General features: G+C 46.1%; 2 protein-coding genes across 2 annotated transcripts; both read right to left on the bottom strand.

The window, feature by feature from the left end:
• Nucleotides 1-1,575: 1,575 nt before the first annotated feature.
• Nucleotides 1,576-2,583, bottom strand: LOC135380414 (uncharacterized). Its single transcript, XM_064612505.1, has one exon. It carries the CDS (start codon nt 2,581-2,583, stop codon nt 1,576-1,578), a length of 1,008 nt encoding a protein of 335 aa, XP_064468575.1.
• Nucleotides 2,584-14,293: 11,710 nt separating this feature from the next.
• On the bottom strand, nt 14,294-15,223 carry LOC135380383 (uncharacterized). The gene has a single exon (XM_064612504.1). It carries the CDS (start codon nt 15,221-15,223, stop codon nt 14,294-14,296), a length of 930 nt encoding a protein of 309 aa, XP_064468574.1.
• Between the last annotated feature and the right edge of the window lie 442 nt (nt 15,224-15,665).

The following is a 15,665-nucleotide window of genomic DNA, read 5'->3' as shown; positions in this document are numbered from 1 at the left end:
GGAGGCAGGCTCCCACCAGATTGCAAAAGCGGGGTGTTGTAGTGGGTAAAATCATAAAATTCAACTTCTCGTAAAACTCGCATGCTAAAAGGAGGAACGACTGAAGACTTGTTTAAGAACAGTTGTTCAAAAGACGTCCTTGTAATGCATGAGAGCGCCGCATGTTGTGGATAAGTAGAATCTTCAGTGCGTACATGACACTAAGATAAGCTCGTCGCCTTCCTAGAGACCACTCATTGCATTCGACGTATAAGCTTTGAACGGGTGACGTTCGGAATGCTCCGAGGACCAGTCGCAAGCCCTGATGATGTATAGGATCTAAGCACTTTAGGACAGATTGGCGTGCCGATCCATAAACTGCACATCCATAGTCCAGCCTGGACCGAACTATAGACATGTAGATCTTGTACAATGTTTCTCTGTTTGCCCCCCCAAGATCTGTGAGACAGGACTTTTAAAAGGTTCAAAGATTTTACGCATTTAGCCTTCAATATTTTTATGTGGAGATGGAAAGTAAGCTTTTTGTCAAAGACTAGACCTAGAAATTTACATTCTGTCCCTACAACAAGATCACTGCCGTTCATTTGAAGTGATGGCTATCATGTGCAGGGTTGATTGATTTAAATCAGCCAGATTTAAATCCCCGATTTTAATCGCGATTTAAGTCATGAATATTAATCAAGATTTAAATCACCTCCCTTATGTTATGTTTGAATTCGAATAGTAACATAAAACTGGAGACGCTGGGGAAGATGAGAAATGATGAGCCTGGAAATGAACCACAGCCTGAAATATATTATACTTCAGTGACTTTTAGCGCAAACAGCGTCACGTGACCCCTTCAGTGGCTCTCCGGCACACTGGCAAACAATTTGGTTACACATGGCGGGTGGTCATTCTACGAGCGTAGAACTTTTCCAGTTATTTCTTTTTCCTATTACTATTCGGTGTAATTCATAATATATAGTTTTCAAATAGATCTCCATTTGCATTAGCTAGCAACTGTTAGCCGCACTGTTAGAAGTCTAGACGGCCTTCTTTGTATGTGCTCAAAAAGTGATTTTGCTACTACGAGGTGGCACACGGAAGCCATGAGGTGAAGGTCTGTCTTAGAAGACAAAAATCAACTCAGTGATTTAATCAATATTCATCATATTTAAATGAAAAAAATCTGAATAATTTGATTTTTTAATCACGATTTTTTACAACCCTGATCATGTGGAGGTTGCGCATCCTATAGGCCGTCAGGGCAAATTGACTTCTTATTTACGACGTACTGCTCTACGTGCGGTTGGACCCATGTAGTTAAAGCTCCCTCTAAAGCCAGTCTTGGGACTCAAGCAATGAAGCATATGTCAAAAGTAGGAGCTTACCAGTTATTGCGACAATGAGCATGGAACTGAACTAACCAACGCATTTACAATTTACAATTATTTACATCGCTAAACGAATCTCTCCAAAGTGGGGATGCTGGTCTAGGCACCCATACAATGGCGCATCTCTCAAAAGCAGGACCTTAGCAATTATTTACATTATTTACAATACCGAACGTCTCGGATTACTTCAGCTTGCGATCTAGAAGCGGATCGTCCGGGCAACACCTCGTAGAAATTCTTCAATTGTTTTTTCATTGTTGACGTACTGGCTGCAAAGGTTCCGCAGCCGTGCTTGCAGCTCCACGGTTGCTGGTTTCACTCGTTTCTGGGGTCGGACTCCGATCGCTTCTTGCTGGAACACAGTTGAGACGGCGCCTTCCTCGAGTCGCAGAGCGTCGATGAGCCTGTGCACAGAAGGGTGGCTGTGCCGAAGAAGGGATCCAAAACGACGGTTCCACGCCTCCTGGTTGTTTGTACGGTGGCCGTCTGCCATCGTAGCGTCGTGTACGTTCCACACCTCCGGTGGAAATCTCGGCGGCACTCGCCTCAGTGTAACGTTCCCATTCCTTCGGGGCACGTTTCTGTACGACCCCAGCACATAATTTGTCTCAAAGTACATAACCAGCTCACCGACGTCTGCTGGCTCAACAGATCTCAGGAGACGAAAGCCATCTTCCACTTCTGGAACGGGGAGGAAGGCAAGGGCATCCAGCATACTGACGAGGAGTCGAAGTCCTTCGTCCTCTCTGTACCTCGGCACCAAACCGAGATCTTGCAGCTTCCTCCATGTGGACTGCGTCATGTGGAAGAAGCATCCCTGCGTCTTCACGTCGCTTCCAAATACTTCTTTCGCGGCGTTCATCGCAGCCTTCTCAAAGTCGGTTAATATAACCTCTGGGTAGGGCGAGCAGCCAAGAGATTCGCATCGTGATGTGATGGCACGAAACAGTTCCTCGTAACTCTCCTGAGTCTTCCTTTCCATCAGAGCGTAGACAATAGAAACTGCGGCATCTCCAAGTGGGATTAGAATTACATATAGTTGCAGAAAGAGCTTTGGAGTGACGTCAAAGTTTCCGTCCATGAACCACAGCTCACTTTCCGCAAGGGCACGCAGACACTGTTCAGTTCCGAACACAAGAATTCTGCTGTCGGCTGTAGGACCATTATCGTAGAAGAGAAATAATTCAGGCTGAGGACCTGCAGTCATCTTCCACTCTTCATCGATGACTATAACATCGATGACACGCGAACCTATACTTAGAGGTGTGCGCGAGTGCGGGCATATTCGCGGGTACCCGCACATACCCGCACGGTTTTCCGATTTGCGGGTAGAATTTTAACTTTGCTGCGGGTCGCGGGTAAAATGCGGGTGCACCCGCAAACGTCCGAGGGTCTTGCGGGTATACCCGCATTACCCGCACGCCATTAATGCCAGTAATTTTTCGCACTCAGTAAAGTGAAAAATTTCGAAAAGTAAATAGTTGGTAGCTATTTTTCAGAACTTTTGCGATGCAAGCTATGATCGGCCGGTCCCCGACGTTGCATTGCATGAAATATGTCGAATATGGTGCTCACGTTACTTTCTAAAATACTTGCGGGTAAATGCGTGTTGCGGACGCGGGTGGGACATGCGCGGGTCGCGGGTGGGTGCGGGTCAGGATTTCGGTACCCACGCACACCTCTATATACTTATACACCAAAACACATATTTTTGCGCTTACTAGATACGCCCTTTAAATACACTTATTTATACTGTTTATACATTTATAATTGCAATTGATTTAAGCAATTGCTCCTACTTCCATAATTGTCCCACTCTGCGGCGCGCCGCCCGTCGGTTAATTAGGCGTAGCTCTTAATTAGGCGTAGTTGCAGTGATCCGAGAAGTTGGCCCAGGACACAGTGTCTCCACGGGGCATTATGCCGCCGAACAAGAACGCAGTTGAGGACTGGAAAACGGCTGAGTGACGGCAGCTGAGGACATTTTGTCCGGGGACATTTTGTCCTACACCCAAAAAAAAAAAAAGAAGAAGAAAAATGTCGCATATTCGTTTCGAATACAGCTATTTACAATTCGTTTCGGATATAGTGCCCCTGCGAATTAATTTCTATCGGAATGAAGTTCACCAGGGCGCCGACAATCGCTCATCGGACAAAAGCTCACCCAATGATATCGCTCACATTATTACCGACTGCGACTTTTTTACTGCCATGGCCTTTCTTTTTCTTCTGTGGGTTCATATGATGATGATTCGTGTTTTAATGGCGCAGCGGTAACTACGACCATAATGCGCCAAGACCATGATAAAAAGCATTAACAGTTTAAGAGATAATGTTCTACTGATTAACTAAAAGGTATAAGGATTTGGTTAAAACTAACGGATTACCAATCAAATGGTATAAGAGAAAGCTGTAAAACTAGAGAGCATTTAAAAGACCAATATTTTGGAAGAATTTAAGAACCTGTTCAAATGGCACGAAAGCTTCATCCCCTAGTAAAAGGGAAGGATGGAGAGGTAAATTGTATATGTAAAAGTCGTGGAAATGACGATGTCGGTGGGTTTCATACAATGGACATGTGATGAGAAAGTGAAGGACGGAACTGTATACGCCACACCGTGTGCAGAACGGGGGATCCTCCCTACGGAGGAGGTGACCGTGCGTCAAATGGGTGTGGCCAATCCGGAGCCTGGTGGAAACAACTTCATGGAGGCGATTGCTCAAAACAGGGGTTGGTTTCCCTACGGCTGGTTTAACTAGATGGAGTTTGTTGTCATGTTGTGTATCCCAATGCTGCTGCCACTTGCTGTTTATGCTTCTGAGAAGTGCTGGGCGGAGGTCTTGGGAGGGTACATCAAAATGGCTGATTTGTAACGAAAGGGCAGCTGTGGCAGCAGTGTCAGCGAGTTCGTTCCCGGGTATACCAACATGACTGGGTACCCAGCAGAAGGTTAAAGAAAGGCCCTTTTTCGTTACTCTACTGGCAAGGCACTGTGCCCTGCGCACAATCAGATTTTTTGACATCCCCATGTTGCCTATTGCTTTCAGACAACTTAGAGAATCCGTGTAGATGACTGATGACTTGATATGATATTGTACGATGTAGTTCAATGCAGTTATGATACCATATACCTCAGCACTAAAAATGGAGAGTACGTGAGGTAGACGATTTGAAAGTGTACATCCGTCGGTTATCATTGCGCATGATACGGCGGTGTCTGTTTTTGAGCCATCTGTATAAAAAGCACGGTGTTTGCCAAGACTTTCCTTTAGGGACTCGAACTCCTGCTGGAGTACGACGGGTGGGGTGTCCTGCTTCTTCCACTTCGTCAAGGTATAATTAAAACACGGAGGAGACTGCCATGGTGGAATACGCGAGGTAGCCCGTACTACCGTGGAATCACAATGGGGGAAGTTATAACCCTCACACCCTTGAAGGACCCTCATGCTGAATGGAGGGACAACGGTGTGCTTATTAAGAAACAGCTGTTTATAGCATGTGTCTTCAACACAGGGAATGGCTGGGTTATAGGCATATCCTTTTACCCTAAAAAAGTATTGAACGGACAGGTAAAACCGCCTCCTTTCTAGCGACCATTCGTTGCTCTCAACATAAAGGCTTTCCACTGGTGATGTGCGGAAAGCTCCAAGTGTCAGACGCAAGCCTAAATGATGCACTGGATCTAGGACCTTAAGCACGGATTGCCGGGCTGAACCATAAACCACACACCCGTAATCAAGTTTGGACCGTATTGTTGAGGTATAAACTCTGTAAAGGGTCTGACGGTCCGCACCCCATGATCTATGGGACAAAATTTTTAAGAGGTTCATAGATTTTGTGCATTTGACTTTTAAGTGTTTGATGTGGGTAAGAAATGTAAGCTTCGTGTCAAAGATGACTCCCAGGAACTTGTGCTGGTCTTTTACCTGGAGGTCACACCCATTTAACTTAAGTGAGAGTGAGGGAAATAATCCTCGAACCCTTGAAAAAAGAACGGAGATAGTTTTCTCGGTTGAGAAGCTGAACCCATTTTGAGTTGCCCATCTACTCAGCTTGTTTACAGCGACCTGCAGCTGCCTCTCACACACTGTTAAATTCGTCGAGGAGCAACACATTTGAATGTCGTCTACGTATAAAGAGTATGTTATGGAAGGTGGGATAACTTGTGCGACAGAATTGATTTTTACAAGGAACAGGGTGACACTCAGAACGGAGCCCTGTGGGACTCCATTTTCTTGCATAAATGGACGAGAGAGAAGTTCGCCAAGGCGGACTCTAAACGATCTATCCTGCAGAAAGTTAGCGATACATCTCAGAAGGCGCCCACGTATTCCAAGGGAATAGAGATCTTGCAGGATACCATACCGCCACGTGGTATCATAAGCTTTTTCAAGATCAAAGAAAACTGATTCGCAGTGGCGCCTTCTGACAAAAGCTTCCCGAATGGTTGTTTCCAAACGAATGAGATGATCGGTTGTTGAGCATCCCATTCGAAACCCACACTGAAATTGCGACAAGCAGTTATTCTCCTCCAGATAGTGCACAAGACGGTTGTTAACAATTCGTTCAAATGTCTTTCCAATGCAGCTCGTGAGGGCGATCGGCCTGTAACTACTTGGCGTTGAGGAATCCTTTCCAGGTTTCAGGATTGGGATGATGGTAGCAGTCTTCCAAGCAGATGGCATTGTGCTCTTGGACCAAACTTTGTTGAAGAACTCTAGTAGAGAAATTTTAGACTGTTCTGATAAGTGTTGTAGCATTGAGTAGGTGACCCTGTCTGGTCCTGGGGATGTGACGTTTCGAAATGATAAAGATCTTAGAAGCTCCATCATTGTAAAGGGCTGGTTATACAAAAGCTCTTCACCACCATTCATTGGAATTACTCGTTTTTCTGCGTTGGATTTTATTGTTCTGAATTCCCTGGAATAATGTGATGAGCTTGAGACATTTTCAAAGTGTTCTCCGAGAGCATTGGCCTGTTCTTCTAGGTTGTTGTTTGATTGGCCATTAATACGTAAAAGAGGGATGCTGTAACCGATATGCTGTCCCTTGATCTTTCGGATCCTATCCCAAACAATTTTGGATGGGGTATGACCGGCTAAAGATGACACGAAACCGCGCCAAGATGACCGTTTTGCTTGTTTGCGTGTCCATCTTGCTTTGGCCCTCGCTTTTTTAAAAAGCAAGAGGTTATTTGCGGTTGGATATCTTCGGAATACCCCCCAAGCACGGTTTTGAAGTTTGCGTGTCTCCTCACATTCGGCCGTCCACCAAGGCTTTGGGCGCTTGGGCAGGCGGCCAGAAGACTGTGGAATACTTTCAGTTGCTGCTTGTATGATAACATTTGTGATGAGGTCGTTAGCATTATCAATTGCTACATGATTCAATGGGATCAGACTGAGGTCGCACTTCTCACTAAAACAACTCCAGTCAGCGTCCTGGAGTCTCCATCTCGGAGGACGTGTTGTGAGTGTATTAGCTACTGGAAGATATTTCAAGATCACTGGGAAGTGGTCGCTTCCAAAGGGGTTTGCCTCAACTGTCCATTCTACATCCTGGAAAAGTGATGGGCTGCAGAAGGACAGGTCTAAAACAGAGAAAGTCTGAGTTGGAGTATGTAAATAAGTTGGTGATCCTGTGTTTAAGAGGCAGATCATAGATGATGAGAGGACTGCTTCCAGCATCTGTCCCCTGCAGTCAACCCTTATGCTACCCCAAAGAGGATTATGGGCATTAAAATCACCCAAAAGTAGAAAAGGCTGTGGCAACTGACTATATAAACTTTCTATGTCTGTTTGTGTGACAGTTGCTGCTGGTGGCAAGTAAACTGAGCAGACTGTCACAACTTTATCGAGACAGATCTGCACAGCCACAGCCTCCAACTGTGTCACTAATTGTACTTGCTTAGTTGGAAAGGATCCTCGTGTGACAATCGCTACGCCGCCAGATGCACGTGCTGCGTCTGTTCGATCTTTTCTGAAGACGTTATGTCTGCGAAGTGGATTCAAAGTGTTCGTGTTTAGATAAGTCTCCTGCAGACAGAAACATACCGCATTGTATCGGTCGAAAAGATCATTGACGTCATCCAGATTTGACAGCATTCCACGGCAGTTCCATTGAATGAAACTTCCCATCATAATAAATGAAATAAAGATGGCGAGCGCAGTACAAAGAAAGATAAAGACATTAAAACCTCTACTGTGCAGCTTGGGAACCAAGAATTGCATTTAGGGGGCTTGAACTCTCCGCAGTTGTTGTTTCTGCTGTTCGTTTCCTTTTGCGCCCCTGCCTCTACCGGTTGTCCTCTCGCGTTTCTCTTTCGCTTGGGAGAAGGTGCTTGGAAGACTCGATGACGACTTCTGCGATGCGCGGTCGTCATCATCGACCTCCATGTTTAGTGTGCTTGTCTGGGAGGAATCCTTGGTAACCCCATCCCAAACTGAAAGGGAGCCACCAGCCTCTGAAGAGGTTGTGGCTGCATCATGAGGGCTGGCTTTTAGGCCAACCGAAGCAATCAGAGAGGACACTTGTGTCTCTCTCTGTTCTGGTTGGGGAGTGTGGAGTGGAGGCCCAGGAGTCTGGGTCTCCACGGATACTCTGAGTGGTGCCACTCCCCTACGCACCACCTCAGAAAACATTCCTTTCTTTTGAAAGTCCAGCTGTGCTTTCGCTGCCTTATATGTCAGTTTTTGTTCGGTCCTGATTCTGAGTATGTCTTTTTCGTCTTTCCAGCGTGGGCATGACCTCGAATATGTTGGATGGCCTCCTTGACAATTTACGCAGTGAAATTCTTTGCTACATGACTCCGGTGGGTGGTCGTTACCGGCACACTTTGGGCAAACTTGTTGTCCACGACACATCTGGGAGCTATGGCCGAAACGTTGGCATTTAAAGCATCGTCTGGGGTTTGGAATGAATGGTCGTATGTGACAGTTAATGTAGCCAGCCTTGATCTCTGATGGGAGTGTGTGTAACTGAAAGGAGAGTATTACATGCTTTGTTTGGACTTCCTTACCATCCCTTCTCATCACAATGCGCTTTGCACATACGACCCCTTGATCCTTCAATCCTTCCTCGATCTCTGCTTCCGAACAAGAAAGGAGTTCATCCTCGGAGATCACGCCTTTCACTATGTTTAAGGTGCGGTGTGTTGTGACCGTAACTTTGATGTCACCAACCTGTTTCACTGCTTGGAGTGCGGTACTCTGTTGTTTTGTGTGGACTTCAACCTGAAGATCCCCAGTGTTTAGCTTTTTAGCATTGTAAGACTTGCCTAGAAGTTTCTCTAGTTCCTTTGCTACTAGAAATGGTGATACTTTAGCGAGGGGTTTGGATTCATTGTCAGATTTTATCACAAGTACTTTGGGGAACCAGGGTTCCGGGTTTAAACCTACGACATCTAGTCTAACTCTATCGGTGCGACCCCTTTTCAAGGGTCGATCATGATTTTTTTTGCTAGCTGATTCCATAAAGATATGCATGTAATTCAGTGCAGTGGGGTGCCGCCCACCACCGAGCCCAACCAGGGGAACGTACGGTCTGCACGTTAACACTTCCCCTGCACTATACCCTAGTGCAGCTTCTGGAGAGTGAAAGACTGCCCAAGGTTGACCCTTGCCGCCAAAGAAGGTGAAAAGAGGAAAAGGAGAGAGAGGGAAGGAGACCAAGGAAGAGAAAGTAATGAAAAGGGAGATGGCGACTAGCTGAATAATCCTGGCCGGGTCTTCCAGGACCACCCGACTATGGGAAGCAGGGGCCAAAGCGGTGTGTTGCTTTCCCGGAGGGGCCCCGAAGGGTCCTAAACAACCTCCGGGTCCACTCAACCGCCAGGATCCCCCTTTCCCCAGACACGGGAAAGCCACGCACAGCTATACATGGGGGTCTCCCTCCTGCGGCGACCCAACCGTGAGTGCAGGAGGGGGCTACTGCGGCTGCTGCCGGGCGATGGGGGCGCCAAGTTCCCGACGCCGGGTGTGGGTTCATATTCTAGGAACATTTATTCCGTCACCCATAAGTCAGACATCAAATAGGACGAGGGTGTGACATTGTAGTAGAAGTTCTAAACAAAAGTGTTTTGTCGCCTCTTTGTGTCCCCCTGCCCGATTGTGACCGTTTCCAATAAAGGAGAAATAAAAAATGGTATAAGACTCGTAAACATCAAGCATAGGTTCGCTTGCGTGTGTTTTGCAGATTGGAGAAATTCTATATGGTTAATGTAATCAATCAATCAATGCACCACACTTTTTCTGTGAATACACAGCACTTGGCTTTTCGAGAGCCTTCTATCTGCGAAATGTTTTACTTTTGCAACTCCCAGCCAAAGAAATACCAGCAGGTCAATATAATTTTGAAGAAATAAGCGCGGCGAACGAAACGTAACACTTTGACTTTGCGTGCTGGTGTCGAAGAACTCAGACATGGAAAGCTTAGGAAAGCTAAGATAACATCAACCCCAGAAGTCAGTAGATGCAGTTCACAAAGAGACAATGAAGAAGAATTCGCCTTGGTCGGACCGGTCTTTTTTTCCTTTAGCTCAGTTGACCTTGGCAACCCACACATGACAGGAGATCCCTGCACCTCAATAGTCAAGGAGGTCACACGTGTTTATGGAACTACATAATCCCGCGGAGGAGTAACTCGTAACATTTGATTTGATTTGATTTGGGTTTTTCTGGCGCATTAGCTACTAAGGCAATAATGCGCCAAATACCAGTGTAAGTTTTATCTGTGTAAAATTTGTGTATTTACTAAAACAGTGTTGAGTGCTGGGTTAGTAATTAAAATCACAGATCCTTTAAAAACCCGGTATCTCTAAAAAACATATAGATCTTTTCAAAGGGTATGAAACTTTCATCGCCCAGCAAAAGCGCCGGGTGCAGTGGTAAGAAGTTTCTATAGAATAAAACAAAATGACGTTCACGAAGATGCTGATACGCTGGGCATACAATGAGGATATGGAGGATTGAGAGTTGTTCCCCACAGCGATTGCACTCGGGAAGGTCTTCTTCCCGTAAGAGATATCCATGTGTTAAGTATGTGTGTCCCAAACGGAGCCGACAAGATAACACCTCATACAGTCGATTTGATGCTGATGGGGAAGGGCCTATCTTGGGTTTTATAGCATGTAATTTGTTGCTTGTCTGTTGGTCCCAAAAGCTCTGCCAGTGTCTGTTAATGCTGCTTTTTAAACATAGCCTGAGATCTTTTGATGGAATGTCGAAAGCCGTAATGTCGTTTGTTAGGGCAGCAGCAGCTGCTCGATCAGCCTTTTCATTTCCAGGTATCCCAACATGGCTGGGTACCCAGCAGAACAGTAACCGATAAGCCCTGTTAGCTATAGTGCTTGCAATGCGCCTTGCACGATGGACAATGGGGTCTTTTGTGCAATGAATGCTACAGATAGTCTGTAAGGAACTCAAAGAGTCTGTGTATATGACTGATGATTTGATACGATTTTGTAAGATATAATTCAGGGCTAAAATTATGGCATACACTTCTGCTGTGAAGACAGACATGGTGACCTTCAAACGATGTGACCTTGTAACTGTGCCAGTGACCATAGCGCACGATACCCCGGAAACGGTCTTTGAGCCATCAGTGTACAACTCTACATGGCTGCCAAAGCTATCCTTTAACACCTCAAATTCCTGCTGGAGTACACTGTTAGCAGTATCACGCTTGTTGTATCTGTAAAGGGATACGTTGCATTTTGGAGGGGGCTGCCATGGAGGGACTTTCTTAGTTGTCTCAAGAATCATAGAGTTGTATTCTGGAAAGCCATAGTGTTCGACTGCTTGTGACATTCTAACGCTAAAAGAAGGCACGGCTGAAGGTCTGTTCAAAAAGTGCTGTCTGAATTGTGTATCTTTCACACATTGATATGCTGGGTTCTCGGGGTGACCCCTGATTCTAAGTGCATATGAAGCAGCGAGGTAAAACCTACGTCTCTCTAAAGACCACTGATTTGCTTCTATGTATAGACTTTGTATCGGAGAAGTTCTGAATGCTCCGAGTACTAAACGCAGTCCTTGGTGGTGTATTGGATCGAGGATTTTGAGTGTAGATGGCCGTGCTGAACCATACACAGCACACCCATAATCCAATTTGGAAAGAACAGTGGAGACGTAGATCTTCTTGAGTGTATCACGATCTGCTCCCCAGGACTGGTGAGAAAGCACCTTCAGAAGATTTAGAGATTTAATGGCCTTTACCTTGAGGTGTTTGAGGTGAGGAAGAAAAGTCAATTTCCGGTCAAATATAAGTCCAAGGAATTTATGCTCAGGCTTTACGTTAATGTCGTGGCTGCCCATTTTAAGTGTTGGTTCGGGAAACACTCCCCGTACCCTAGAGAAAGAGACGCATACTGTCTTTTCCGGAGAAAACTTGAAACCATTTTCGTGCGACCATTTGACCAACTTGTTTATTGTGAGTTGGAGTTGACGTTCGCACCTAGCAACGCTGGAAGAGGAGCAAGAAATCTGAACGTCATCTACATACAGTGAATACCTGACTGAAGGAGGAATGGCACTTGCTATAGAGTTCATCTTTACAATGAAAAGAGTCACACTTAGGATGGATCCTTGCGGTACACCGTTCTCTTGTATGAATGGGCGAGAAAGTGTCGATCCAAGCTGGACCCGAAATAACCGTCCTTGAAGGAAATTGGCAATGCTGCGAAACATGCGGCCGCTTATTCCCAAAGTGTGCAGGTCCTGCAGAATACCATACCGCCAGGCAGTGTCGTAAGCCTTTTCGATGTCGAAAAATACGGACACACAATGCTGCCTTCGGACAAATGCTTCTCTGATGGCAATCTCTAGCCGCAGCAGGTGATCTGTTGTCGAGCACGCAGCTCTGAAGCCACTCTGGAATTTATCGAGACATTTATTTTCTTCAAGGAAATACATCAGGCGATCATTCACCATGCGCTCAAAAGTTTTCCCTAGACAACTTGTGAGCGCTATGGGTCGATAGCTGGAAGGGTTTGAGGGGTCTTTTCCAGGTTTTAGCAATGGAACAATGGTTGCCACCTTCCAGCCAGACGGAAGACAACCCTCTCGCCAGACAAGATTAAAGAACTCAAGAAGGTATCCTAAAGATGTGGAAGATAAGTGCTGGATCATGGAGTAGGAAACACAATCGGGACCTGGTGCTGTAACTTTACTGGATGACAGAGCCCTTTGTAGCTCAGTCATTGTAAAGAGTGAATTGTATGCATACTTGTCACCGCCCTCGCTTGGAATCGTCTGCTTCTCAGCAGATGATTTTATTTTCAAGAAATCACTGCTGTAGTGAGCTGAGCTGGATACATGTTGCATATGCTCCGCAAGGGCATTGGCCTGCTCTTCCAAACTCTGACAAACTACGCCATTTACCTGCAGTAATGGGACAGAGAAACTTGTGTAGTCTCCTTTGATTTTTCTTAGCCTGTCCCATATAAGTTTTGAGGGAGCGTTACAATTTAAAGAAGACACAAAATTTTTCCAAGATTCTTTTTTCGCCTGTCTTCGTGTCCAGCGTGCTTTTGCACGTGCTTTCCTGAATGCCACTAAGTTTGGAGTAGTGGGGTGCCTTCGAAAGACACCCCACGCCCGATTTTGTTCTTTGCGTGTAGTTTCACAGTCGCTCGTCCACCAAGGCTTGGAGCGCTTAGGGAGTCGACCGGATGTTTGTGGGATTGACTGTTGGGCGGCATTTATAATAGTGTCAGTAACAAGATTATTGGCATCTTCTATACTTAAACCTTGGAAAGATGTTAGGATATTGGCCTTCTCCTTGAAGAGAGTCCAATCGGCCTGTGACAGTTTCCACCGAGGTGGACGTGTACCTAAGGTATTTGAGGTATTATGCAGTTTCATGACAACCGGGAAGTGGTCGCTACCCCGAGGATTCTGCTCTACTGCCCAGTCAATGGTTTGATGATGATGATGATGATGATTGGGATTTTTTTGGCGCAGCGACAACGAAGGTCATAAAATGGTTTGAAACATTGATGGGCTGCACAAGGAGAGGTCGATGGCAGAGAAAGATTGGTTAGCGCTGCTTACATACGTAGGACTTCCTTTGTTTAGAAGGCAGACAGACCTAGAGAGTAATACGTTTTCCAGCATTTTTCCTCGCCGGTCGACTCTCGAGCTGCCCCATAAACAGTTATGGGCATTAAAATCTCCCAGTAAGAGGAAAGGCGGCGGGAGTTCGTCAATTAAAGATTCGAGAGTGTTCTGAGCAACCACAGCTGATGGTGGCAGGTATACGGAACATACAGTTATGACCCCTTGAAGACATATTTGAACGGCAACTGCCTCGAGTGCTGTTTTTAGTGGAAGGTGCTTTGCAGGGAGGGTTTTTGATGTGAGGATAACGACAACCTCCAGATGTACGTGTTGCATCAACCCGATCGTTACGGAACAAGTTCCATCTCCGTAGTGTATGTGTTCGATGTGGATTCAAATAAGTCTCTTGTAGTGCAAAACAGAGTGTGTCATACTTGTCCGAAAGATCATTGACATCATCAATATTAGTGAGAAACCCTCGACAATTCCATTGAAGGATCGCCATAATATAGAAAATGAGAAACGTTTGCACAAGAGGCGTTTCCGTCATAGGGAAGAGACTATGGTGTAACTTTCATTATTTCTTCTTTGGGGGCATTATGGGCTGTCTCGGAGTTTTTTTCCGCGCAGCCGCGAGTTCTTTGGGCGATATATCGGGGAGTGAGCCACTCCCCGAAATACTGCTCTTAGGCTTTCTTTGAGATTGTGAGCTCACGCTCGCGAACGAGCCTTGCGAGCTCGTGTCATCATCGCATTCCATGGAGCTTGCCTCCACGGTTTGCGATGACGAAAGTGGCGCCTGTGAGAGTGACACCACAGAAGAGGGTTGGGAAGCTGTGGTTACAGTTACAGGAGGTGGTGTTTCAGAGAGGTGTACATGTTTCTTCACTTTGTGTTGTATTCTCTGTCTGTGTTGCGCATGAGATCATCATTGGTTTCTCTTTAACGACAGATGAAAAGGATTTCTGGAACTGGAACGGAGATGCCTTCTTCCTGGCTTCTGGATAACTTAATTTCTGTGTGACTTTGATGTGCATCACCTCTTTCTCAAACTTCCACTTTGGACAAGACCTAGAGTATGAAGGGTGGTCACCTGCGCAGTTGACGCAGTGATCCGGCCCTCTGCACTCCTTAGAGTTGTGGTCCTGCTTGCTGCAGCGGGCACAGCATGCAGAACCTCTGCAAGTATCGGAAGGATGGCCAAAGCGGTTACGCTTGAAGCATCTGAGTGGATTAGGGATATATGGCCGCACCTCTGCAGTCATATACCCTACCTTGAGCCTTTCTGGTAAAGTCGGGCAGTCAAATGTGAGGATTGTGTTGCGTGTCGTTATGTACTCATTGTTCTTCCTGATTTTGATTTTTCTTACGTCGATCACCTTTTGGCTTTTCAGATTTTCAAGAATCTCTTCTGACGGAACATCAATGAGTTCAGCTAACGACACAACACCACGGGAGGTATTCAGAGTCCTATGCAAGGTTGATGATATTTTGATTCCGAGCATCTGCTGTGTGTTCAGAATTCGCTCACAGTCGGCTTCCGAGGTACATTTAAGCAATAAGTCACCTGATCTGAGGCGCTTAATTTCAGTCACACTTTTTGAGAGCGATGCCACCGCCTTCTCAATGAAAAACGGTGACATTTTTCCAAGTGGAGTGTTCTGTTCATTATCAGTGCTTGCACTGCTAATGACAATGTATTTTGCTTCAAAGGCGTCGAATGCCTGTTTGAAGACTTCGGTCCGCGGGCGCTTGCCGCCCGCGATCGAAGAGGGAATAGAATTTTTAACCATATGAGGTTTAAGAAAATGAATGTTCCCATTGGTCACCCACACTTCACATTCATACATGTGGGAAGGTCCCGGAGTTTTAAGGAAAACCCATCGGCCGGGGCTTGACCAAGACCCCGACCGCCACCGTTCAAGGTTTCTGACCCTTCACCTTGCATCCCCTCGGCACGGTACGGTTAACACCTTGGGACTGGGGCCTGGGGTCCGTGGTCCATGGTGGCGCCACTCACCAAACACAGCCGAAGCCGGTGCCCCATGCGGGGAGCAACTCGTAACAGGGGTATTGGTTAGAGAGCTTTCACCTTGATGAGACCCGGATGTTTGTGTGGCGCCATCTACATGCGACAAAGTCGTGAATCGGAGATGGCTCCTTGGTGATATCCCCTCTTAAGAAATCATTCTACAGTGAATAATATCGAGTGAGTGTCAATAGCCAAACGGCCAG

This window comes from Ornithodoros turicata, chromosome 1, assembly GCF_037126465.1.
Source record: "Ornithodoros turicata isolate Travis chromosome 1, ASM3712646v1, whole genome shotgun sequence".
In the NCBI taxonomy this organism is placed as follows: Eukaryota; Metazoa; Arthropoda; class Arachnida; order Ixodida; family Argasidae; genus Ornithodoros; species Ornithodoros turicata.
The sequence above is the reverse complement of the archived record's forward strand: the minus strand, read 5'-3'. Positions and strand labels throughout refer to the sequence as shown.

Coding starts and splice junctions, on each gene's coding strand:
- LOC135380414 (XM_064612505.1), bottom strand. CDS start 2,583: ATGACTGCAGGTCCTCAGCCTGAATTATTTCTCTTCTACGATAATGGT.
- LOC135380383 (XM_064612504.1), bottom strand. CDS start 15,223: ATGGTTAAAAATTCTATTCCCTCTTCGATCGCGGGCGGCAAGCGCCCG.